The 26415-nt window shown below is 48.8% G+C and overlaps 1 protein-coding gene across 3 annotated transcripts in view; it reads right to left on the bottom strand.

Annotated features, from left to right (window-relative positions):
- The window catches only part of axin2 (axin 2 (conductin, axil)), a 30011-nt gene extending 5117 nt beyond the window's left edge, over nt 1-24894 (bottom strand). The window contains exons 1-8 of one of the 3 annotated variants that reach the window (XM_084440761.1): nt 24853-24894; nt 10583-11548; nt 7533-7673; nt 4453-4555; nt 2483-2623; nt 1341-1789; nt 1055-1243; nt 104-361 (exon numbers count right to left, since the gene is read on the bottom strand). In XM_084440761.1, the coding sequence (XP_084296887.1) occupies nt 104-361; nt 1055-1243; nt 1341-1789; nt 2483-2623; nt 4453-4555; nt 7533-7673; nt 10583-11412 (2111 nt within the window). In that variant the 5' untranslated portion in view covers nt 11413-11548; nt 24853-24894. Of the gene's footprint in view, nt 1-103; nt 362-1054; nt 1244-1340; nt 1790-2482; nt 2624-4452; nt 4556-7532; nt 7674-10582; nt 11549-13163; nt 13342-24852 lie in introns of those variants that run through there. The other 2 variants (XM_084440760.1, XM_084440762.1) reach the window with 2 other exon arrangements.
- Nucleotides 24895-26415: the final 1521 nt, after the last annotated feature.

Raw genomic sequence — 26415 nt, 5'->3', positions numbered from 1 at the left:
TGTGTGTATGCTCCCCTACCTCTGTTTGGGGGGCTTGGACACCTCCTGTGTGTGTGTGTATATCTCTATTTGTGTGCACACGTGTGTGTGCGTGCTCCCCTACCTCTGTTTGGGGGGCTTGGACACCTCCTCCAGGCGCCGGCAGGCCTCCTCCAGCTGAGCCAGGGTGTTGGGCGGGGGCAGCGGTGGCATGGCCGGGTCCTGGACGAAGGGGTGGGCCGGGTGGTGGGTACGGGGGAGGTGGCCCCCTGTGCCCAGGCCGCCGCCGCCGCCGCCTCCCCAGGACGAGTGTGTCCGGCCGGGCTGGGTCTTGGACGACGGGTCCGCAAGCTGCTGGGTCTTCTTCAGGCCTTGAGTGCTGCTGTGTCAGAATGAGAGAGAGAGGGAGAGAGAGAGAGACGGATGTGAGTGGGATGAAACGGTAGTAATAATAATAAAAATAAAAATAAGAATTAATTATATTTAGGAAGCACTTTTCGTTCAGAGGCACTCTCAAAGTGCTGAAAAACAATTTAGCCAACGTTGCCTCCCTGTCAAATGCATTAGCTAACATTAACATTACCTCAGTTCCTGAACTTGGCTTTGCTTAATCCAACCCGTTAGCCTAGCCTAATTTAGCCAAAGGTGTGTGCTTCTCAATGTCTTCCATGCCAGCGCCTGACTCAACAGCTTAGCTTAACCCAACGTTAGCCTAACCTTATTTATAAAGCACTTTTCATTGAGAGACTCTCAAAGTGCTGAAAAACAATTTTGTTAATGTTGCCTCCTTCCCAAAATACGTTAACCAACGTTAACATTTCCTCAGTTCCTGAACTTGGCTTTGCTTAATCCAACCCGTTAGCCTAGCCTAATTTAGCCAAAGGTGTGTGCTTCTCAATGTCTTCCATGCCAGCGCCTGACTCAACAGCTACACCTATAGGCGATCCATAGCGTATTTGGACCCAACGCACGCTCCTCCTGTAGTAATACTACACACTACGTTGTTTCTACGTCGAGAAACGATCGCGTGGCGGGGGGGGGGGGTGGGTGTATGTTCCCGGGACGGGCCTCTCACCTGTGGGGCTTGTGCTTGCCCTGCCGCTCGCTCTCCAGGATCCACTGCCAGACGTTCTGGGAGCGGTCGCTGGCGTCCAGGGGGAGGTGCGGGTGGGTGGCGGACGGCGGGACCTGCTCGCCGCCGTTGCCCTGCTGGCTCAGCCCCTCGCCGGGCCGGGCCGGGCGCTTGGACGGCGCGCCGCAGCGTCTGATGGGGGGGGGGGGGCAGACAGGACGGGGGTTAGACGGGCCGGTTCGACGACGACGGCTTGCGTGTGTGTGTGTGTGTGCGCGTGGGGACCTACCCGGGGGTGAAGTCGGAGTAGTCGGCGCCCCCCGGAGGACAGAGGCACTGCACGCGCTGGGCGGCCTCGGCCTCGATCTGCTCCGTGGTGCGTGGTCCGGCGTGGTGGTGGTGGATGTAGTGGTGGTGGATGTGCTTGGTCGATGGCCGGACGCCGCCACCCAGGACGCCCTGGGAGGCGACGGCGGGGGGGATGGCGGCGCCGCCGCCGGGGTAGGCCCCCAGGAAGGCGGCAGGGACGACGAGGGGCCGGGGCAGCGGCCGGGGGTCCGGGGAGCGGGCGCGGGCCACGCCCGGGGACTGGCAGCCGGGCGTCTTGAGGACGCGGGACAGGTGGTCGTCGAGGATGGCCTGGGGGTCCTCCTCGCACGGGCCGATGCCCAGCGGGTGGAGCAGGGGGGCGGGGCCGGGGGCAGGGCCGGGGAGGTCGCTGTCGTCCCGTTCCTCCTCCTACACACACACACACACACACACACACACACGGAGAAAAAAAACAGAGAATGTTAAGATCTTGGATGGCGAGCATGCATTTCGGCGTCCTTTAAGTCTCGTCATAACATAAGAGCTTGCAGCCTAAAACTCAATTTTCCTTGAACGCTTTCCCCCCATAAAGTTTTACTAGAGAAAATCCTCTGCTTTCTGAAGTCATCGAGATGCAAGGGCTCTTCTGGGTCGTAGCTAACTTGATTTGAGTTTCTCTTTGCTCGCGCCGTTATCCCTGCTAACAGGCTTCTTTTTTTTTGGGGGGGGGGGGGTGGGGGCGCCAATTCATGTAAAACGCACAGGGATCTTCACAGAGAGACCGGCATGCGCACACACACACACACTCAACTGGGCGTCACTGGAGAGTTAGCCGAGTGCTAACCGTCTGAAGCCCTTCAAGTGTGTCAAGAAACATAAAGTTTTAAACTTTCCTGGGGGATGAAGGCGAGGAGAGGAAGTTGCTAAACTGAGGCTCCAAGACTCCAAATTCCCTCGTCTCTCTTTAGTAGTAGTAGTGTAGTTTCTCGAAAAACAGAGCGGCTACGATGCTAACTTTCCAATTAGCTTTTCCGAAGTGCACAACGTGATCAGAGGAGAGTGTGGGTGAACTACAGCCGTGTGCTGGTGTGTGTGTGTGTGTGTGTGTGTGTAGAGCTTTACCTCCTGTATCTGCTGTAGCCTCTCCTCCAGCGAGCTCATGGTCTCCTGCTCCCTTTTGAGCTTCTCCAGCCTGGTGATGAGCTGAGCGGCGAAGGCCGAGGGCTCCACCGGCGTCATCTCCTTAGGCAGCCGGTGCGTCCTCTGTAGGGGGGGGGGGACAACACGGTAAGGACGGTCGGTTGCTCACTAGGGCGCTCGCTAGCACACACACCTCCGTGTTGCCGGAAGCCCCCGCCGCAGGCCGCAAATATCCCGACGCCCTCGAAACTGACCCCCTAACCCCCGACGCCGCCACCCTCGTCCGCTGTTTCTCCCCGTGCCCGCCGCCCGGGAGGGGCGGAGGCGGCGGGTAGCATTTGGCGTTGCTGGCGGAGGAGGGAGGACCCCCGCCCGCACCCCGCCGCAGCCCGGCCCCTCCATCCAGCCAGGCGGCCTCTGAAGTCGCCCCGCTTCAAAGGGCCCCTTGTCAAACATCAAACGCACACTAGGGGCGGGAGTGGACACGCAGCTTTAACCCCCCCCCCCCCGAATAAAAGCAAGATATCGACAGAGGAGAGAGAGAAAGAGAAAGAAGAAGAGAGAGAGAGTGGGGTGGGGGGGATTAAAAGAGAGGAGAAGAACAGAGGAAGAGGATAGGGGGATGTGCTTTTATGGGAGGGAGAGAGTGGCGGAGGGAGAGAGGAAGAGGAGAGGAAGGATGGAGGAGTCAAATACTGGGGAGATCTGAGGCGGGAAGCGGTCATTTATTTTTCCCGACTGCACACGGGGGCACCTCCAAAAAGTACTGGAGTCACATTATCACTCTCTCTCCCCCTCCCTCCCTTTATTATCTGGTGCACTGGCTTTCTTGATTTCTCTCTCTTCTTTTTTTTTGTTGTTGTTCCTCTCATGTCTTTGTAGGGAGGATGAAGGGAGGGAGCCCGGGAGAAGAAAGGAGAGCGCGGCTGCTGGAGGAGAAGCCTCGACGCCACGCGCCCCCCTTCCCCGCGCGCGCCGCCTGGGGGCCTGGTGCATCATGGGAGACGCAGCCATCTCCAAATCAGCAGGGAGACATTAAAAGAGAGCGAGTGTGTGTGTGTGTGTGTGTGTGTAGGAGGAGGAGAAAAAAGAAAGAAAGAAAGAAAGAAAGAGAAAGACAACTAGGCCCCTTCAACTCAGCCCCCCCCTCAACACACACACACACACACAATCCTCTCTCCCCTACACACACGATGTTTGTTGCAACCGCCCCCCCCCTCGCCCCTCCATCCCCCACGCCATTCAGTATCAGTCCGGCGCCGTTCATCCGTGCCCTGAAGCGGTGCCACGACGTACCACGCCTAGCCTGGCCCTCACGCCCGCTAGGACCCCGGCTCGCACCTGACACCGAAGGGGGCTCTGAGAGCCTGGAACCAAAGGATCGGGGGTAGGGAGGGAGGGGTGCTGGGGCGACAGAAAAGATGGGGGGTGGGGTGGGCGTCACAGTTGGAAGTTGTCAATGAATGGGGGTACCGCAGCCTGGGTCCCCATTCATCCCCGTGATCAAAGCGGTAGCACGAGCGGCTAAGCTAGTTGATTTAGTGAGCCATGGCTTTGGGGACCGCTGACCCTTAATCTCAACTGCACCGCCACCACCATCGTCGTCATCACGGCCCCATCGTTTTTGACTAAGGTATTGAGGTGGCACTCCAGAAGAGCAAGACGGGTTTCTGTTTGACAGTTGTACAAAAGCGACAACAGAGACAAGGGGTGGGGGGGTGGACTATGTTCTGGTATGCAAATTCATCTCATTTACCCTACTTTTATAGGCGGGGTGGGAAAAAATATAGTATTCTGTCATAACTTGCATTTGTGGGGGGATAATTCCTCCCCCCGTGGGGAACAGGACTGTTGTAGCTTAGGCGCGGATGAGAAAGTTTTTGAGTTGCGAGAGACTGACATTGAAGACACAACAAAGGCTTGATAAACAGGAAGTAGGAAGTGGTACTCACAGGAAAGTGTGGTAGCGAGACCTGCCCGTTGATCTTCACGCTGCGGTGCATCTCTCTCTGGAGCTGCTTCTTGGTGCCCAGCTTGTACGGAGGGATCCCATCTCTGGAAAAGATGGGAGGGAGACGACGGTTAAGAAGCCGCTCAAACAAACAACAACAACACAACTTAAAACAGCCGTTTAAAACTGTCCCGCAAATAGCCCATGCTAGCATAGCTACAATGCTAACTGGCCAGATGCCTCAAAACAGTTTAGTCTTTAGAGTCTTTTATTGCTAAATATTCAACCTTTCACCCCCCCAGAAGCCCCATGGCTACAACGCGTTAGCATGATTAGCAGCTGGTCGCTTGGCTAACTGCTGCGGACAGGGCCCTGTGGAGAGCCGTTCATCAGTGAAGTGACCAGCCCAACACCACCCCAACACCCCCTACTGAGCACATTACAGACAAAATCAAAGGGCCTGGGAGCCCTTGAAGCCCAGGGCTACAAAAACACACACAACAAAAAACACACCGGGACAATGGAGGAGATATGCTAAACTTCCCGGCACTACGTTCAAAAGACGGGGTCCCACTGATACCTTCACATCAGTCCTTGTCAACATTGAGGGCACCCCATTCGGAAAAATGGCAGTTGGTGAATGGCTTTGAGTTTATAAACTCAAAGCAAGTCAAAACCTGTCTTGATTAAACTGGGGAGAAGAAGGCAGCTAGCAATGTTGCTAAAAGTGGCGTTAGCATTAAAGCTCGGCATAATGGGGAAAACGGGTTTACTGTAAACTGAAAACACACCACTCTTCTCAGAACAATATATCATTTACAGGGGGAATCTTTTCGCTCGTTCCCACCCTCCCTCTCTGCTAGCGAGTCGACCGCTTTGCCAGCCGGCTGCCATTTAAGCCGGGCCAATTATCTTGGCCTTTTTTGGTCGCTCAGAAGTGTCTGACCTAGCCCAAAACGCTAGTTTTTTTTTTCTTCCCGCTTCTCCTCTTTGAAATCTCACACTCATGCACATATGCACCCGCTGCCATCTTCGTTTGGCAAGCGCTCCGCAGCGACTCTCTGATCTCGGCAACATCAAAAGGCTGGTGTGTAAGATAAGGTAATGTTTGAAGTTGGCGCAGAAGCATTCCCCAGCGTCCAAGTAAATCCATAAATAAGATATAAGCAAAAAAGAGCGGAAAAAAATCCCCCCCTCCTCTCTCCAATCCCCCCCCCGCTACTCCACACCCAAATCCCCTCCTCTTGTTCTTTATCTGGAAATGAGATTCAAATTTGCAGTGCGCCTTTTAAACACTATAAAAGGGCACACTAATCAAATTGTTGCCCCAAATGAGAAGGGAAGAAGCTGTTTTTATGACAATCTGTGAGGGATGGTGACAGAAAGAGAGAGAGGAGAGTGATGCTAGGGGAAGTGGATGAGATGGAGACTACAGTAGAGTGTCATCTCGCTTTGTGAGATAGTTCTCCCTAAGAAGTTTCCCTCGCTTGACGTTCTGTTCTGAGTGTGAGGACTTCATAAGGGCCTGGGATAGTGGTGCCGGTCGTCTCCATCCTTTCTGCTCCTGCAGACTTTCAACAAGCGGGAGTGTGGTAACAACAAAATCGATACCTAACAAACTACGCTCCCGAGGTAAACCGTGAACCCTCGAGGGCACTCGGGAGAAACAGGAGGATCTCCGAAGAAGCTGAATCAACCGCTCACGAATCATGAAAAGTAACAGAAAAGGACCTAACTTGGACCAACTCCCCATTTCTAATACATCTCTTCTACACCCCCCCTCCTCTCTCTCTCTCCATTTGTGTTTTAATCAACCTCAACCTCCCCTTCTAGACCAAACCATGCGATGGCCGAACCCTTTGTGGTGGCGGCGGCGGGGAGGAGGAGCGAGAGCGGGGGGCGGAGCTCTTACGCAGGCACCCCCCCCCCTCCCCTCCCCCACTTTATGGGTGTCTCCTATTCAGTTGTGCAAGTCATTTTCAAAGCGGCCAGCCACCCTCTTATCCCCTAAGCTCCCCTCGCCTAACAATAGGCTGAAAGCGATTCAGTTAAGCCCTTTATACTGCGTGCACTTTTATTTTCTCACCCCTTCGCGGTCCGGGCCGCACCGCTATTGGCCCGAGAGGCGGGAGAGGAGGGAAGTGGTGGCGTGGGGGGAGTGTGGGGGGGGATTTTTTTCTTCTTTTTTTTTTTAGGGGGGTGCCCATGCTCCGGGCAGTGGGACTCCCTCATGACCCATCCTAAAGGGTTCCAGAAATGAGTAACCCCCGTGAAAGCCTTGCCGACACATGATCTCAGCACTGCGGAGGGAGGCCAGTGGCAGGAAACCAACCCACCATGTGAGTAAGTCTTCTTTCATTTGGTGCCAACATTTTTCAATGAGTTTGTCTTAAGGCCCGAATGGCTATTTCCACCCCCCCCCTTTTTTTTCCCCCTCCCTGCCTCCCTCCCTCTCTCTCAAGCTCTTCAAAGAGAAAGAGTGATTAGATAATATGGAAAAAAAACAAGTCTGTTGTGGCAGAGGGGTGGGTGGGATGGACACATTTCTACTTTGAGGAAGGCGAGGCAACGCCCCCACCCACATCAAGAAGTTCCTTTTGCCTGTAACGCATCAGAATAAACTTCAAACGGTCTTTCGACATAATGACTTTCCCAGAGCTATCTTCCCCGAGGGCCCAAACGACTACGCGTTAATAGAATTACCTGCAGTCAACCAGAAAGGATAATTAACACACCTAACGTCCCTTTATTTCGCAACAGCATATGCCGGTGCCCCAAGATAAACTTGATCTGGAGTCTTTTGAACCTCAACGCCAACTGTTTTTCTTACCCTCCCCCGATCTTTTCCTAGAAAAAGTGTTGAGCAAACGACACGCCACCCACCCACCCAGTACTCAAGTTTTCAGAGCATGGAAAAAATCTTTCACAGAGGTTCCGCTGAGGTCAACCGAATGAAAGTGGCAGCTTTGAAGTCCATATCAATCGCAGAACAGGCTGAAAGAAGAAGAGGAGGCAGAATTGACCCCAAAACTTTTGGTTATTAAGACGTGTGAAACCACGTGTGGGGGGGGGGATACTTACACGCTGCTGTCGGTCATGGACATGGAGTCATCCGTCATGGCGTCGCTGGAGACTTCGCTGTCGTGGGCGCTGGTGACGGGGGCGAACACGTACCCCGAGTTGACGAAGTAGGGACTGGCGGGGTCGCCGCGTCGGTGTGACCTGCGAAACAACACAGGGAGAGTTGAACGTGCAGCCCCCTCTCTCAATACACATCTTCTGACGTCTTCCCGAAAATGAACGAAATGCGTCAAAGTTGAACGCCGCACACAGCCCTGGCTTTCGTGCAACTTGAAATGTAAATGTTAATGTGGCAAATGTGTTTACTCGGGTCCACATTTCATGAGAAGTCTTTGTTTTTGGATCCAAAAGTGGAGTTTTTTGTCGTGAACTCTTTTTTAAGGGGTCTGAGTTTTGCCAGATTTTTGTAATTAAGAGCCGCTTTAGCGAGACTTCGGGGGGCCTCAGGAATGTGACGACGGTATCCGAGGGGCTGCGGCGCTGCTTGTTCTCCTCGTTCTTTCGCTCTCGCTTTCATGTCCCCTCCCCCATCGGTGAGAGAGAGAGAGAGAGAGAGAGAGAGAGAGAGGGGTGCGAGAGAGAGAGAGAGAGAGAGAGAGAGAGAGAGGGGTGCGAGGGGGTGAAGTGAGCAGCCCAGCTGTATGTGAATGAACAACAGCACTTCCCCTCTCTCTCTCTCTCTCTCCCTCTCTATCTCTCCACCCTTTTGTTTGGGCATGGCCCCTACTCCCGCACTTTTTCCGCTCTCTGAAGCTGCACTCTCTCCCTTCTTTTCTTGGAGTGTTTTCCCCTCCCTCTCTCTCTTTCTCTCTCATGTCTTCTCTCTTCAAATCTGGGGCCCCTCCTTGTACCCCCACCCCCCCCCCCCCTCCAACAACCAGCCTCCCTCCCATCCCTTCTAAAGTCTCTCCCTCTCTTTCTGCTCTCTCCTGCTGTGTTGCATTCCTGTTCTACTAGTTAAGGGGGAGGACAGGGAGGAAGGGGAGGGGGAGGACGGGAACTTGAGCTTAAAGCTGGGAGAGAGAGAGGGAGAGAGAGGGAGAGAGAGAGAGAAAGAGAGAGAACAGGGTAAGCAGGGCCTCTTTCTTTATGAGAATGCCTACTGCCGGGAGTGCTATGTTGAGAACCCCAGCATGACTAAAGCCGTAGGCCCGGAGCTCAAACCTGACCTTTGGAAGGTTCGCGCAAAGAGTCAGGTACTTAGCACAGCTGGGCTCCCTCCCGCCCTCACCCTCCTCCCTCCCTCTCTCTCTCTCTCCCTCTCTTTCATGATCTCCTCTCCCCTTCCTGCCTTCCCCCCTTCCCTCCGCTCACTCCAAAGCGTGCTCACGGCCTCTGTCAGAGTTTTTTTTTTCCTAAGAGATAAAAGGGGAGCATTGGAAGGGAGAGGAGAAAAAAACGCAACGCAAAAAATCACAAGCAAAAAAAATAAGAGGAAAAAAGAAAAGAAAAGAGGCGGAGACTGCAGACGTGTTGTTGTTTTCCTTTTTTTATCAGTTCGGAAGAAAGTGGCGAAATGTTCTGAGGGGAGGGGAGGGGGGTACGGGAATCTGAGCAGTGGCAAAATTAGTTCCACATGTTTCAAATGGAAATTCATTGACCTACGGAGATGGTGAGAGGGCATGGCCCAGAGAATGGGGGGGGGGTCAGGGGGAGAAGAGGAGTGGGGTGGTGTTGGGGGGGGGGGGCTCTCCCTTTCTTTGGTGAAACACAAGAATGTTGGGATCACACCAGGAAGCTGAAGATATGCCCTCATGTCAACAATCCCAGAGTGCCTTTCAGCTCCAAACTCAACATGGCCACTTTAGAACATCCTGTCCACCGCGGCGACACCGACACGGAGCCTTGTTGACGTTTCGCAATCTTGCCGGCCAAAACTTTGGAAGCGGTAGCCGTTCTCTGTCAGATGACTTGTTTATTAATGGTCTAAAATTTAATTAATTTGTCGTTGCGCGGTGACGCTAGGTCGTCTTTACGAATCCTGCTTTCAAAAAGAGTTGATTCGTATGACAGGGAAATGTGTATCCTTGAAAATGACCCCCCCACCAAATCAGTGTTTTCCTACAGAAAGAGCCCATCTCAAAGTGCTCTGTGATAATTGTGTCCAGATGTGGAGTCTTTATTGTATAGACAATACTAGGAACAGTTTAGTGAAAAGCTTTGCAAGCGCTCTTTGATGCACGCTCATGCATAAAATCCACATTTTGAGAATGTTCCTGAACCCAAAGAGTTTGCAGCTGTTGGACAATATGTGGGACGAGATCTTAAGAAATAAAGCCCAAATGCTTCCCAGAAATGTTTGGTCTTTCATCTCAGACCAAGAGGCCAATATCTCCTCTTGGTCTTGGCACTGTTGTGTGTGTGTGTGTGTGTGTTTCATTGTAGTCAGATATAGCCAAACTACTAAATAACAAGCTGCCCCCCCAAAAAAGTATAAACATATGTATATATTGCACGACTTCACAATGGCATTAAACCGTTTCGAGTAGCAGCAGCAGTCATACTTGGGAGTCTGAATGCTGAATCTGTGCCTGATTGTACCGGAGGAACAGTTTCAAAGCACAGGAAACTTGAGCAAACTAGCACAGGGCTGCCTGCGAGACACCATTTACTTAAAAGGAAGGACCAGATCCATTGATGTTTTGCAACCCCCCACCCCCCCCCCCCCCCCGCTCTCTCCCCCCTCCCACCAGCCTCTACCCCCCTCGACTAACTGCAAGGCAGAGGGGACAAATATTATGGGCTGTAGAGATATGTTTCCCTTTGATGAAGTCCCTTTATCTCGCAAAGGAATCTGCGAAATAACCCTTTTGACAAAGAGGAGGGGGGGGGGGGCTGATTTATAATGCTATGCCTATTCCAATTTGCGCAATTAGGCTAAAGGCAGAATTCCACATGCCCCAAAAAAACAGAACTACACATGTACAATATTCACCTGTCACACGTGCGCTTTAGGTATACTCAGCGTGGAATTAGGACTAATATTAGTTGTGTTTCTGTAATCACACGATACATTCAAGAGAAGTGTATTAACAGCTCAAGCTCCTTACCTGTAGCCATTCTCCAGCACTTCCGCAGCTGTCCGGATGGTAGCGGTGGCCCTGAGTGCTTTGGCAGATAGTCCAACCACCGATGCCAGCGTCTTCGCCTTGAGGTCACTACAACTCCACTCCTCTTCTTCGATCAGAGGCGGCAGGTATCCGCACATCAGTTTCAGAGTGCCCAGACCGCTGTGGTTCACGTAAGCCGCGTTCTCGCACCCGGTGCGCACGTATTCGAGGTATATGTCGGAGGTTAAGAACATCTGGTAGGCGTTCTCCTCCATGGTGGACTGGATCTCCGTTTGTGCTTGGTCAAACATGGCAGAATCTATATGTTGCTTCTTAATACTATCCCTTATGAAGGTCTTAGTGGCAGGTTTCAGCTGCTTGGAAACAATGCTGTTGTTCTCAATGTACCGCTTGAAGATAACTTTGGCAACTCGTAGCGTTTTGGTATCCTTTAGGTCCATCTGCCTGAAGCCGTTGCAGGCGAACCAGAAGTCCAGAGTGTCCACGCATTTCTCCCGCTCCAGAAAGGTCCGGAAAAGGAGAGCGCCGTCTTGGTCGCCCAGGAGGAAATGCAAGGACTTGGTCCAGCGGGCGAGGGGCGAGTCGGGGGAAGCGCTCCCCTCGGGCTCCCCGAGTCCATCCTCGTTCCTCCTCGGCGTGGAACCGGGAGGCGCTGCGGGGGTGACAGCCTTAGCCTTGGTCAGGGCTCTCATTTTGGCAGGCTTGCTGGGGTTGTGGCATGACGCCTCTCCCTCCTCCCCCGGCACCGGAGGACGAGGTGCATCTTCTCGGAAGCTAGTGCTGATATGGTCCGTAAGCGCCCTGCTCATGGCTCCAGTTCGGTTGCCGTGTGTATGTGTGTGTGTGTCTGTGCGTGTGTGTGTGTTGCTCTGCCTGCTCTGAGCTCGAATGTAATCCTTCTCACTCTCTCAAATCAGCGGGGGAGCTGCCCAGCTCCTCTTCACTCTGAAACAGAAAGTATTGATCTAATCAAAGCCAGATCTTGCCAACTTCAAAGGCAGACATAAAGTAAACAGTCCTTTCAACACTCGCCGGTTCGCGAGAGTAAGAAAATATGCCCGTTATCTATTATCTACACGAGAGATCAGCTGCACCCTGCCTTCACAATATGCACTAATCTGTCACATCAAAACCCATTGACGATAATCGTTTCTTACAGCCACAATTCTCTATCCAAAACCCACTTCTAAAAGACCATACACGTGTTCTTATATGATCCCGTTTCGTCTTCATTGCAAATTAATTTCGAAAGGGCATACGATCCCATGGCTGTAGCTGCATTATACATTAAGATTGGTTTCCCACGTAACCTACCGATTGTCCTCACAAACCCGGCGTTGCACATATAGGCAAGTAAAAAAAAATACATGGGATGCGCCATCATGGCATAACGTTACAGCCCAATACACTGGACAAAACTCCCCAGGGAACAGCGAGCCGCTCAGGCGTACAGGGTTTGCGATCAATATCCCTTTAATCACTGGCACAGTTAGCCGTCTAAAAATTCAGCTCACATGTAGGAGCAGGCTACGAGCCCACAGCACGCCATTCGTCCACTGAGCCCACACGGCAACGTGCCCGACGAACAAGATACGACCGCGCACTACAGCCTATTCGAGCGATTTTCTCCCAAAAGTTACATACATGTCCAAATGTGAATTTTATGCGCCTTACACACGAATCTTAAACAAGTTCACCAGCTATGATAAGGTTGCATAGTAGCCTACACACGCACGGCAATACGCAGAAGTACGCTGTCATTAAAAAGTATGGCTTTAGCTGTTGCGTGAACTAGGCTACAATCTTCTGTTGCCTACTCGCTGAGGACTTGCGACTGTGTCAAAACTACACACGGTTAAAAGCTTTTAACTAAACCACGAAAACATCTCAGAAAGCGCGTCGTGCGTAAAAAAGAAAAAAAAAAGAACACACTGCACCAACATACCATTGTAAAACGAAATCCGAGTCGAGTCAAAAAGTGAAGAAGAAAGCTAATTCCAGTCTTTAAAACAGAATATCCAGGAAAACTCGGGAGCAATGGTAATCCGACGAGAGCACCATGAGATGTCGGACTGTTGACTGAATGTACTAAGACCCACATGTGTTCCTTCAAGTAAAAGGAATGGTCTGACGTGCCCTGTCCCATTGAACAACTGGCCCCAGAGAGGGCAGGCTGTGTTCCTATGTAGATCAGAGAGGGGGTGTCAGGATTTCGTGGAGGAGGAGGAGAAGAAGGGAGGAGGGAGAGAGGGAGGGGGGTCATCCCACTTTTTTCCCTTCTTCAAAGAATAAGATCAGTCTATTACATCACCAAAATAATCAATTCTATCTGCATATCTGCAGAAGTTAATAAAACGCACAGACACCCATTGATCAACCCGCGTTCCTTATCCATTTTTTCCTGCGTATTCTCTCGTTCACAAACAAGACGTGTAGCCTACATTTCTCAACTTCAAAGCGTTGCAGCAACACATCAAAGCGACCGAGAGAGAGGGGGAAAGAGAGAGAGAGAGGGGGGGGGCATTGGTCGAGGCTGTAGAGCAGCATTCTTACAACTCACCATCGGTGCAGTCTGCTGTGCCCTTCCTTTAGATCAGAAGCACGGCGAAAAAGGCGCATAGTAAAGTAACAACCTTACAAAAAAAGTATTCCAATAATGCCGAGATCACCAGCGCTGTTCCCCGCTCTGATGTTGATCTCAGAAATACGGGGGGAACTTGTGTGTAACAGGGACAAGAAAACGCGTTTCCCCCCCTTTCCGCGCTGTTTCAAGTAGGATAGTCGTCGCAGGCGGCAGATCTCCTCCAGGCTGTTTCAAAACCAACTGGCTGAGGGTTTAACCGTGGACATCAAAGCAAAGAACCGCCGGCCTGGTCCCGGAAGATACATAAAAAACAACTACTCATCTTTATCCCAACAAAAAGCACAGAAGCAGCTAAAACGCATAGTGCCTCGCCGGCTGATTCTATAGTCAGCTAACAGTCCCCAATGCGCTACACTGAACAATAGTCGGCGGTATTTAGAGAGCTGTGTATGGGTTTTCAGAGACAGCAAAGTTTTTACTAGGTCGTAAGGACCTTATCAAAGACTGGCAATCTCCAGCCAACTCCCCGAGGCTTTGGAGCGTCAGAAGTAAGTGATCTACCGCCCCAATAGCATTATCCCTGCAATCCTTCTGTTGCTACATACACTTTAAAGAGACATGCCTCCCTACTTGCATATTTCATTTTTTAACGCTGTAGTTTCTATCAATGAATGAGTGATAAAATGACACCCATGTAAATTAATAAGAAAATATACTATACTAAATCCATATTTTACACTGTATTTCACTATTATTTATATCATAACATAAAGGCCTAACATATAGGTATTTTGTATTTTTATATTTTGTATTTGCACTGTTTTTTGTCCTGTTTTGCATTGTCCTGTCCTGCACCCTGTTCTGTGTCGTCTACAACAGCGTATGCCTTAACCCTAGTCAAATTCCTAGTATGTATGAACCATATACATGGCAATAAACAGATCTTGAGTGAGTCTTGATCTTGAGTCTAACAATTTATTGGGCTAGTTAACTTACTGGAATATAGCCCAGTCTACTTTCATGTCAGTAGGCCTACTTGATTATGGTGACATTATCTATGTATGCCACCCCTACCACCTTGAAACAGCCTGACACTGTCACTCAGCATGTCGTTTTATCACCGGTGATCAGTTTAGATCATCATTATAATCTGTATCAGGCAGTGTGTTGGCCATCTCTGGCCGCTAGGAGAGCACAGCACTGGACTATTACGTTTGTTTATGAAGCTATCCTACAAAAGCTACCTAATTACCTGACATCACTCATCACATGGCGTTTTAGTTTACCAGACAAGGTCTCTGGATTGGTTGGTTCTTGAGGTCCCTAGAGTCAACACCAAACTGGGAAAAACTGAGTTATTGTGCTCCTAGACTCTGGAATGAGTTGCAAGAGACTTTAGTAGTCTCATTGGGCAAATTAAAAAACGTGATAAAGGAATTTGAGGTCAAGGTTTGTGCATGTTTTTAAATAATGTTGCCATAATGTTATCAGTTGAATGCTTAGGACGCGATGTATTGATGTTTGATGATTTTATATATTGTTTATGATTCAGAAATGTGAATACTTTGTAACCAGGGCACCATTGCAAAGGAGATCTTTCTCAGTGGGGTTACCCCTGGATAAATAAATAAAGGTGAAATAAAATAAATAACTGGCATATCATCCATAACAAGATGTTCATCAGTCAATATAGCATACTTGTTTAATCCACATACAAGACAGAATGGCATAAAATGACATTTAGCTGAAATTGGACGCAGACTAAAGGCAAGGAGCGTTCTCCAGGGTTCTTAATTCAGAATGACTTTTTCTAATGTCATTGTGGCAGAATCTTAAAGAGCGGCCTAGACAGTGATCCAATCCCATGGTACTTCAAAGGCTATATTGTCCCTTTGATGTTTGAAAAAAGAAATCCACTTTAAAGGGAAAATATAATTATATAAGAGAATTCAAACTTACAAAACTACTTCTAGGATGGCGAAAGAGAGAAGAAGCAGCATAATATCCCTCTAAAGCGCCATAAAGTGGTGCTCATTAGTATATGTACACATGAATCTTTCTCTATGCATTCAGGAATAGGAGCTAATTTGCATATACAATGACAGAGAGTTGCCATTGGGTGGCTCCATAGCAGTTAAGCAGGTAGTAAATGCACTAATAAGCCTATATTATGTACTTTTCCAATTAAAGCCCATTTCCTTGTCATGTATTTTAGCCTCAACTGTCTTGCATAAAGGAATATATTTAAATTCATAATCCAAACTGTGTGTGTGTCCTTAAATGCACAGGTGTGTGTCAATTCCTTCCAAGGCGCTGGCGACTGCAGGAACAATGTTCAAAGAGACACTAAACCGTCTGTAGACTGACCTCTTTTTCTTCGTACGTTTTTATTTTTTGCAAGTTTTCACTAATGAAACATATGATTTTCAAGTTTTCTCTCTTATGCACGTGGTGGGGGTATTGTGAGGGCTTTTGTTACAACACTGACTCAGGGTACCATGACTGAGTCTCCAAATTCCTTTTACATCCAAATTTCAGATTGTATCCATGTGCGTGTGCAACTCCGGTTGCTGTAACTCATACTGTACGTTCCGGCATGGGATACGTCCCAGGGTGGGATTCGAACCCCGGTCTCCCGAGGGACAGACAGCATCCTAACCAGCTACTGTACGCCGACGAAAGGCTAGCTCTTCATCTGCGTGGTTGGACGGTATTCATACTGGTGGAGTGAGTGGAACCTAACAACTCGTTACCTTCTCAGGACTCACAAGGACTCTTTTTCACTCGGTTACACTAGCATCGCTTAACATAATAGCTTTTGTTGCATTTTAAGGCAGTTACAGACTCCCATAGTCCTATTTTGAATAATAATAGTACACTGTTCACCTGTATAGCAGGGGCCGACACAAAACATTGTCATAATTGGCTTAACGTTAGCACCCATGTGAGAAAATGTCTTCTTATCTACATGGATACACCATGCTGGCTTGTTGATTACACTGACTTCCTGTCAAACTGTTCTGCATCAATGCTACTAACACATCTCACAACACAGAATGATTTCAGTTATAGTCCTACAGCATCTTTGTCGGGTTCATTTTAAACACGCAGCTTCTAAAACCCGATTGACAATTCTGTATTTTGCAGTTTAGCCCATGAAACTGTAAGCATGGTGCTGTTACAACCCCCATGGCCATACCAGCCATGCCTGAACACATTGAGGTCATCTTCCACTGCCACTGTTTACGTGGGAGAGCTCTGTAAAACAAATATCCCACCCCAAAAAAACAAATCCAAACAAACCCACAATGGCACAAAATGGACAATGGTTTCCCAACACTTATGATCGGGAAGTGCCTATTGTCTGTGCAATGGAACATAGAATTGGGTCATTGTAAGACACTCAGAAGTTGGGGTGGTTGGGGTGGATGGGGGGGGGGGGGAGTAATGGATTTGTGTGAATCTAAATTTAAGTGATATATGCATACGAGATATGTAAGCTGTGCTGTTATCTGGCGGTGGCTTCCGCTCCATCAGTCATGAGTCCTGAGAGGACAATTGAGATAGCGTTTTTTTTTAAGTAAAAAATTGAAGAGGATTATGTTTTTAAGTGGGGTACTTGAATTGCAGGATAAGATGCTTAACTTTTCTCAAATTAAATTAAACTGCACATATATAACTTCTAGAGACCAGAATGATCAATTGTCCTCTGGATAGAGATCCATTAGCACTTTTTGCTGATGTGTATAAGGATGTTCTATACTTTTTGAGTCTGTAAAATTAGTATTAAAGTATTTGAAAAGTATTTGAAGATAATTATATATTTGTTTCCACAGTCTACATTCCTATGGGCTTGAAGTAAGAAGTAACGCAGAACCCCCGAAAAAGATAGAAAATTAAACATTAATGTAGGTCAAAATTATTATAAAATCCGAGATCTTAACCTAAACGCTAGTCTTTCCTTAGCATTAACAACTGTACTGATATAAAAAAAAATCTGAAAATCTGACAAAACAGAACTGCCCGCTCAATTTCTGTTCAACTTTTGGACCCCCCCACCTCCCAAAAACAAAAATAAAAATCAGTTCTTGAAAGCAACCGAGTGACCATTGTGACCACACCTGTTGACTCGGCCGCTTATTGGCCCATGCCCGTCGCTATCAGGCGGTGGGGTGGCCACAGCGGAGGGTGCTGTAAAGTAACCCTGGAGTGGCCCTCCTTGTTTTGATGTTGACCCCACCCCGACCCCTTCGGTGGAGGCCCTAACCGCTTCACAGGAAGATCCCGACACTTTAAAGAGCACAATTCGGGTGCAGAGCGCCCCCATCTTGCTGTTAAGCCCCAATAAAACGGGGGTGACCTGGGGGCTAATTGAGGGCTCGTGCTAGAAAACGCGTTAAAAGCATCTGCTGTATTGCCGTCGACGTGGAAGTAGGGGTTGTCTTTAATTAAGGGACTTGTATTGCACAGCCCAGGGACAGGGCACTTGCCATACTGGTCGTAGAGAAGGTGTGGGAGGGGTAGGAGGAAATTAACATCCAGAGAAAGAGAGTATACCTACTGTGGCTGTGGAAAACAGATGTCCTCTGAACTTTATTTAAAAAATAAATGAGTAATTCTTACTAGTACGCATAATGGTTCCATAGGTTTTTTAAAGTTTCATTTTCACGAACTTTTTCTAAGGTGATTTTTGTTTTTAATGCTAGCCTATTGCTGGTACAGTATGTATGCATACGCTGATAAGTAAGTATAAGTAAGTGTACATGATATTAAAATAAAATACCCCTCGTCTATTCTAATGACAGAACCACAAATTCTACACCACCCTATTTTAAGTTTCTTACCTCAATACAAATCCTCTTACAGAGGAGATATAAAAATAGAGAGAGGAGGATGAATAATTGCGAATAACCCAATATTGGGAGTTCAAAGGCTGTGGTGGGTTTGAGTGATAATTCTGGCTGAAACATCCCCATAAACACTAATACAATTAAGAACAGGAGGGGGCGTGGGCACTTTTCCCTTTGAACAGACCCTGTGATCAGTTCCTCTCAATTAGGCCATTGTCCACTTCTCCTTTCAGCTGGGGGGTTACTCTCTCTCTCTCTCTCCCCCTTCTCTCTCTCCCCCTTCTCTCTCTCTCTCTCTCTCTCCCCAGTCTCCCTTTGAAGTGATTATCCCTTTATCTCAACCCTGAGCGAAGAATATCTGGAGGACAATGGGAAATTAAAGCCCATATGGAGAAGAGCGTGAATGTCTGTTTATACAGATCCACGAGGGAAAGAGGAGAGAGAAAGACAGATAGAGAGAAAGAAGGGGGGAAAGAGAAAGGGAGAGACAGAAAAAGGGGGGCGATTAGCGTCATTTTGTTAGCATTAGCATCATTCTGTTAGCATTAGCACACCTTCGCGTCTTTTCTTATTTTCCTGGCTGGTGTCAACACCGATCATAAGTTAAGTAGTTAAGGCTCGTGTCAGAGTTGACACTTGTGGCAGCAGACTTCAGGGGGGTAAAAGTGAGGGATGGAGAGAGAGAGAGAGAGAGAGAGTGAGGGAAAGAAGGAGGAATCCATCGTGACAGACGGAAAGAGTGACGGGAAAGGAGGGAGGGGGAGAGATAGAAAGAGGATGAAGGCAGAGAGAGAAGGAGTGCAGTTGTCAGCAGAATCAGATGACGCCTGAGCAGCTTGAAGAAGATACAATTAAAGTGTGGAGTTAAGACTGGCTTTGAAGTCAGACATGGTGTATAACACCCTTAAAGTTAGGGTAGCCAGCCGTTCATCGGCTTGTTATGGTTCGTTAAGAGGATTCACTTTAAAAAGCCCAATTTGAGAAAATAAACTTTATTTAAAAAACTTCCACAAAATAAAAATAAAAAGTCAGAGTGTTGGTGACAAAGGTCACTCACAACGTAGCAGCATGACAGAAAACCTGACGGTGGCATTAAAACTTGTTGACGGGTACACAGGGGTGGCTTAGAAGGGGGAGGTTGTTGTGGGCGGGGGGGTTTACGTGTGAGCAGTGAAGATGAATAATTACTTTCTCTCCCTCTCTTTTTTGGTCTTAATCCTGTTTTTGCGGTGGCTTAAAAAAGTTTAATAATGTATAGAAACAATGTCTGATGCTCTGCCTAATCCTTTTTTTTGTGGGGGGGCTTTGTGGTTGTGCCTGTGAAGTCGCTCCCCTTTGCCACTGCAGTATGGCATCCATTTTATCTCCCCCTTTCGCTCCCCTGGCGGGGGCGATGGAATTGAACTGGAAGAGGTCTATCTTTTTTCAAAACTCACAGATGCCCCTGGAAAGATCACTGAGATTACTGGCCTGCAGCTGATCTGCTTTGAATAACCAACAGTCTCCTCAGATGTGGCCAACCGCTAACCGAGCCAGACTGTGGTGCTCTGGACAGGGTCACAGGCGTTCCTGCGTTTTTCTCTAGCCCTCTCTCTCTCTCTCTCTCACTCTCGTTCCCTCTCTCTCACTCTCTGTAAATGATGTTTCACCTGTATTTCTTTCCACAAAACAAGACGTGCCGGGTCTGTAGCCTATTGAACATGTGTATAGAACACGATGCTGCTATTCACAGTTAGCAATGTAGCGCTAAAGCTACCTGTGCTACTTATCAATTTGCTGTTCGCGTAGCATGAAGAAAAGGTAGCGCGGTTAACTTCAGCGCTACGGATCAATAACCCTTTCTGTGTAGCGGTCGGCCAAGTGAGCTGGAAAAGCGACCCGCTTAATACGGAGCGGCAGTTTGCGCCGACAAAGAGCCAAAACGCCGCCTGCTACCGCTCCGTCCAACACTTAACTGACAAAGTCCCGCGGTTAACCGTCTCTTACGCCTCTTAAGCTCAGCCTGACAGGAAATCTATGTGGCGATAAGGCAAATGAATTGTCACTATTGATCAAATGATCCACTGTCCGACAACCGTTGGCTTTGAGACAAGGAGAACAAGGTCTCGAGTGTGTAGGAGCAACGCAGCCAAACAGAGGCCTATAGACGAAGAACCATGTGTGTACGTCTTTGATTTTTTTGGCAAACGCTTGATCCGTAACAGATGCAGACCATCCAAATAATATTTTGGGTGAATGATATACATTACTTGCAAGTACACAACGACTTCTATGTAATGATATGCATTTAACCCTCTTCTGATGTAAAAGTCAGAAGACACTGAACTTACAAAGCAGAAACACACCTGTAAATGTACAGTAAATGGCACTTATATGGTTATGCGTCTGTTGGCTCAGAACAGATGCATAATAAACATGACAGCTATGCAGAAATGCGACATCTAGAGTAGGCTCTCTGGGATGGGGCAATAACCACAAAAATAATAATTCGAAAGATGTTCGTGATCATAAATCTATCTAGGCCTTTGTGTTTTCACAGATAGGCCAAGGCACGAGGAGGGCCATACACACCATGTGTCTTTTCATACGCATTTGCAGTAGATCTCAACTCAAGCTCTTTTTCATCTCTTTTCATCTCTGCTTCGCGACGGCGACCCCTGCCTTTTTGACGGTTCGCAGAAAAGGGGCCTCGCGTTATTTTCAAAACAACCCCGCCGGGGGGGGGGGGGGGGGGGGGGGGGGGGGGCTGTCACCTTTCCCTGAACGAAACGGGCCGACGGGGAGTCGTGCAGACGCGGGGGCCGTTAACGGGGAGAGCTCCAGATTCGCCGGGAGGTCAGGCCGGCGTCCGATGACCTCGACCAGTGCCAGCTGCACGCTATTAGTTCCCCTGAGAGATTTTCTGTTCCCGAGGTAGAAGCTGTAGAGATAAGAACCGGCTCCGCTGTGGGGATGTTACTCAGTGTCAGCTCCTCCGCAGGTGTGCACAGAGGACCGGGAGGAGGATGGGTGTGTGTGTGTGTGTGTGTGGGGGGGGGGTGCGGGGGCTAAGCTTGAAAAACACCAGCGCACAGACGGATACGACAAGTTCACAGTGAATCTGTCGTCCCCCACCCAAATTGGTCATTTTCCCGTCGATCCAGTAGTGGGTAAAATGGGCCATAATGTCAAGAGGTGGACATCATTGGATTCCTCTTGCCCTGCAATCTAATTTTTGAGCATTTTGGAGTCGATTAGTGTCGTTATAGACACAGAATGGGTAAAGGCACATGAGAACATTCCAGTAAACATAGGACTACAGTAAAAAAAAAGAAAGAAATTCAAACAGATATCTTCTTCATTCGTGTAACGTCGGAGGTCCAACTCGGTGTCGTGTAGCCATGCCAGACAGACAAACAGATATCAATACTGATGTATATATATTCAGACAATTATCAGGGGGAACATGACGCCCACATGCGTGTGTCTGCATTTGACCCTGCCAACATGGATTCTCTGCATTATGTAACGACTGTGCCAACATGGATTGTCAATGGGAGCAGTGTTCCTGTGATATGCCTTGTTCGTGTGCAGTCAGGGGATTTACCATGGAGGAAACTCATTCCAACAGTTCAGGTGAGTGCGCCGGGCCTTCGGCAACACTCCTCATTCCGCTAGTAGCCGCTAGCTAGCCGCCCCGCTAGCTAGCCGCCCCGCTAATCAAAGCCCGGTTAGTCATCGCTAGCCCCAGTCGGTGTCGAAATGTGTCAACAGGGCAGAGTGTGAAAGAGGCATGCTCCCATGTTTGTCTTCCCACACCTGCGATGGGGCAATAGAGAAAACCAAAGAGAAGCTAAAGGATGAGAGAGGGAGGGAGAGGGAGAGAGAGAGGGAGGGAAGCAAAGAACAAGAGGAGCCCCCCCCCCCTCCCCCCCCCCCCCCCCCCCCCCGTCCCCAGAATCAAATCCGGTGCCGTAAAATGTAAGAGTGAGCAAACAGCTCCTCCCCAGGCTTGTCGGGGAGCTTGTTTTAAAGTGGAAATGAGGCTGATGGCTGGGTGGCGATTAGCCCCACGGCACGGCTAGCATGAAAGGAGAGGAAGAGACAGCTGCTAATTTGATCCTTTGACCTTTCGCTCCCGCTGGTATTTCATACAAACGCTGATTTATGGGCTTAGCGGCTGGCTGCTACCGGTGGGGTTACGGTAAGAGAGAGAGGGAGAGAGAGAGGGAGGGAGAGAAGGAAGGAAAGAGAGAGAGAGAGAGGGAGAGAGAGACATCTATTGTTTTTCTACCATTTTCTTGTTCTTTTTATATATGTATGTTAGTTTACTTAAATTTTTCTTCTAATGCCATTATTGAATTGTATTATCCTTGACACTTTGGCGATGTTGTTCACCTGACATTTATGCCAAGAATGAAAGAGAGAGAGAGAGAGAGAGAGAGAGAGAGAAGGGAAAGATATAGAGAGGGAGAGAGAAAGAGAGAGGAAGAGAGAGAAATACTTAGAAAGGAGAGAGGGGGGAGAAAGAGGGACTAAGAGAGAGAAAGACAGAGAAAAGAGAGACAGAGAGAGGTAGAGAGAGACCCTGAACCCTTTTAGTCTATCCTTCTGTACTTCTCTCTCTCTCTCTATTCTTCTGTCATCTCCTCCCTCTCTCTCCTTCTATTCTTGTCCCAGTGCCCTTCTCTCTCTCTCTTTCTCTCCTCTCTGCCCCTCCCACTCCTTAATACAGAGCAAACCAACATCCCTGGCCGACACTTACTGTCACCCCCGGAGCAAACAACAGGAAGACTGCGTCGGCTCCGATTTCTCCTCTCTGTCCCTCGCGCAATATGTCATCGCACAGGCGACGCCACACTGCAGACGCGATTAAAACACAGGGGTGCGGTTGTATCTCCAACACCTGAGAGAGGTCAGCCATCAAGTATGACAGTTGCAGGGAAGCCGCCAGAAGGATCAGGAAGGATCCAGGAAAGGCAGATCCGGCTGAACGCTCCTCACCTGTCCCTTCTCCTCCCCCTCGGTCCGCTGGCGGTGGGGCTACTGCCCCTCTACTGCCCCTCCATTGTCACTCCCATTGTCCCGCCTGCCGGAAAAATGCCAACAAGACACGCGGGGGAAAAAAACAACTTCAAACAGGCCGGCGGTTTTCAGCTCCATTTCAAAAGCGGGGGTGAGCATTACCTCGTCAATGACAAGAGGGGGGTGGGTGTGTGTGGGGGGGGGCTGTATTTGTGTTTAGGGCTATTGCCCAATCAGTAGCCTTTCTTTTCCACTTTATTACAACATGCAAACTGCTTCTTCAGAGTTTCTGATGAAGCATGCCATGTCAGTAGTAGACATTCACAGTGCCTCAACATAAAAAAAAATAAAAAATAAAAGACAGCAGTGCCAGTTAAATTTCATCTTAGCCTGCTTATGCAAAACGGCCGCTAGGACACATTAGGCGTCGGACTCAACGGAACCTTTCAACGCTTGAGGCGCTCGCCCCCACCGTCACCTCCCTAGTGGGATTCGGTCACTAACGCGATAGTTTGACACCGAGCGAAGTAGCTTTGACTGAAACAACGGAACAAAACAAAACAAGACATTTCGTTTTTTCAAGTTCATGATCACTCCCTCCACCTGGGTTCTCCACCCCCCCCTCCAGTTTACCCTGGAGTGTACGAAATCACACACACACACACGTACACACACACACACACACACACACACACACACACACACACACACACACACAGCCTCTGACTCTGCCTTTTGTTTTCACCTTTTCACTGAGCTCCAGTCATTAGCTGACTGATTACAGTGAGAAAGAGAGGGCATCCATTAAGCCTGAGGAGGTGTGTGTGTGTGTGTGTGTGTGTGTGTGTGTGTGCGCGCGCCTCTGTGTGTGTGTCTGTGTGCCTGTGTGTGTGTGTGCGCCTCTGTGTGTGTGTCTGTGTGCCTGTGTGTGTGTGTATGCGCCTCTGTGTGTGTGTCTGTGTGTGCGCGCGTGTGTGTGTGTGTGTGTGTGTGTGTGTGTGTGTGTGTGTGTGAGTGTATCAATCAGCCCAGCGTGGGTGATGACGCGGAGTTGTTTGTCTTTCTCATGAAAGGGAAAAAGGATCAAAAGGCTGCAGCCACCAGCTGGACCTTCAATCACACTGGCCCAATGTGACTTTACAGGCCTTCAGCAGCTGGGAGGCTCGGAAGGAGCTCCCAGTAATGGCCAGTGTGTGTGTGTGTGTGTGTGTGTGTGTTTCTTTAATTATGTGGTGTTGATATACAGTATGCTGAAAGTCTGTGTATACGTGCTGTCATGAATGATGACCTATTACAAGCCACTTGACTGACTCTGTACAGAAAGCCAACATATACTTGAATGTTATTTAATTGCACTGCCTATGTCTTGGACACAGACACAGTTATCCATGATCAGAGGGGATAAGTAATGGATGATACTGATGGACCGCTAGACTTTAAATGTCTAGTTGCGTACCTTGGACTGGAATGAGGAAGTGATTAGTGCTGATAAGTGACACAAGCGATGACAAGAACTCCATTGTACCTGTAACCGTACTTGTTACACATGGCGAATAAACATTTTATTCTATTCTAAACATCATAACATTCTGAATATCCAAAACAGTCCGCCTTACGACCACATACATTCATGTCCAGAGAGCCTGCCGATTAGAATTGCGATTCGATCAAAGAATACACAGGGAGTGTGTGTGTGTCTGTGTGTGTGTGGGTGGGGTGGGTTGCACACGATCTCCAAAGTAATAAATCGACAAAGTCTTTTGCCTCACAGTCTTGGCATTGTGGCCCATGAAAAAAACCCAACAACATACCTGTAGTTACATGCCTGGTCTTTGTCTGGAAGTCCATCCCAGATATCGTCCACCTGCAACACAAAGAACGGTGAATCATTCTCTCAGCCTTGTCGTGACGTTGAGCATCGTACGTTTGGTAGAAGTGTTGTACCTCGTTTATAATAAACACTGATTACTTCTCTGATCTAGTGCGCTGCTGCTATGTCCTGTCTTTGCACTGTCCTGTCTCGTCCCTGCACCCTGTCCAATGTTGTCTCCATGTTATGCACCACGACCAAAAGTAAATTCCTTGTACGTTGAAAAATTGCACGGCAAGAAAACAAATTCTGATTCTGGACAGACACTGGGAAGGACTAACTTGGTTTTGTACAGTAGATGTTAACTGCTGACACTGCAAGTTTGCACTTAAGCTCTGATAATTTTTGACTGTCTCAGAAGTATGTAAAAAAAAAATTATATATATTTATAGCTATATATTATATATCTATATATATCTATATATATCTATATATATATAGATATATATATACTGTATATTAATGCTTTGAAAACGTTCAAATTAGCAGGAATGCACAAGCTATAGAAACCGGGGCTAAATTGAGGAAGCAACAATTCTAGAAACTTTCCGTCACATTCTCTCAAAGACATTCCATAGGCGTCATATATCATATTTCCTCTCAAAGCCTCCATCAACCCGCAGGGTTAAAAATGTCATCCTGCTTGCTTTTCTGTGATATAAATCTCCTCACCTCTCAAAAGGGGGGCATGTCACTGGTTTGTGTGTGTGTGTGTCTGTCTGCGTGTGTGGGTGATGTTGACGTTGAACGAAGGTCGTGGACAAAATGTCCGGTCCCTGGGGAACTTTTCCCGTACCCACCTGCAGGTGAGAACATTTCCACATCGAGTCCTCCTCTTACCCCCCCCGCCCCTCCCCTTCCTGTTTAGCCAGGTACCGAGGTGGCGCCGGCGTTACGGCCTGGCGTTCACAGACCTCCCCGGCGTCCTTTGATTCCATGGCCTTCCTGCATGCCCCTGTGTTTTGGCACGACACTTGTGAAACTTGACCTGCGGACCCTGGAAAGTGGTGCCTTTGGATCTTTCTACCCCCCCCCCCCCCCCTCAGTGCTGCAGACCAGGGGACAGTGTGTTTGTGTGTGTGTGTTTGTGTGTGTGTGTGCGTGTCTAAGCACACACAGGGAATGACGCCCCCCCCCCCCGCCCAGAGATGATGATGTAATTACCGGACGTAATCTTCAGGTGTGGTGCCCGGAGTGACATCATCACCGCCAGGGCTTCACTTGCCGCACGTCGCCAGAGGCTCGGTCGGTAAGGAGGGAAGGTACCGGAACGTTACGCAAGCCGCCAGAGATCAGAGAGAGAGAGTGTGTGTGTGTGTGTGTGAGCAGGGGGTGAATTATAGTGATGGGAACCGGTGTGGCTTCTTCTCTTCGTGCCAAAAAAAAGAAAAAAAAAGGTATTCATAAACGACCTCAAAGGGTGAGGAAGGGATGTTGACGCAGCAACATTGTTGCATTGTTCCTCATCAGCGTTAAAACAAGAGAAAAGACGAGGACGTAACAA

This window comes from Borostomias antarcticus, assembly GCF_949987555.1.
Source record: "Borostomias antarcticus genome assembly, chromosome: 7".
In the NCBI taxonomy this organism is placed as follows: domain Eukaryota; kingdom Metazoa; phylum Chordata; class Actinopteri; order Stomiiformes; family Stomiidae; genus Borostomias; species Borostomias antarcticus.
Note: the sequence above shows the minus strand (reverse complement) of the source record. Positions and strands in the feature narration are given on the sequence as shown.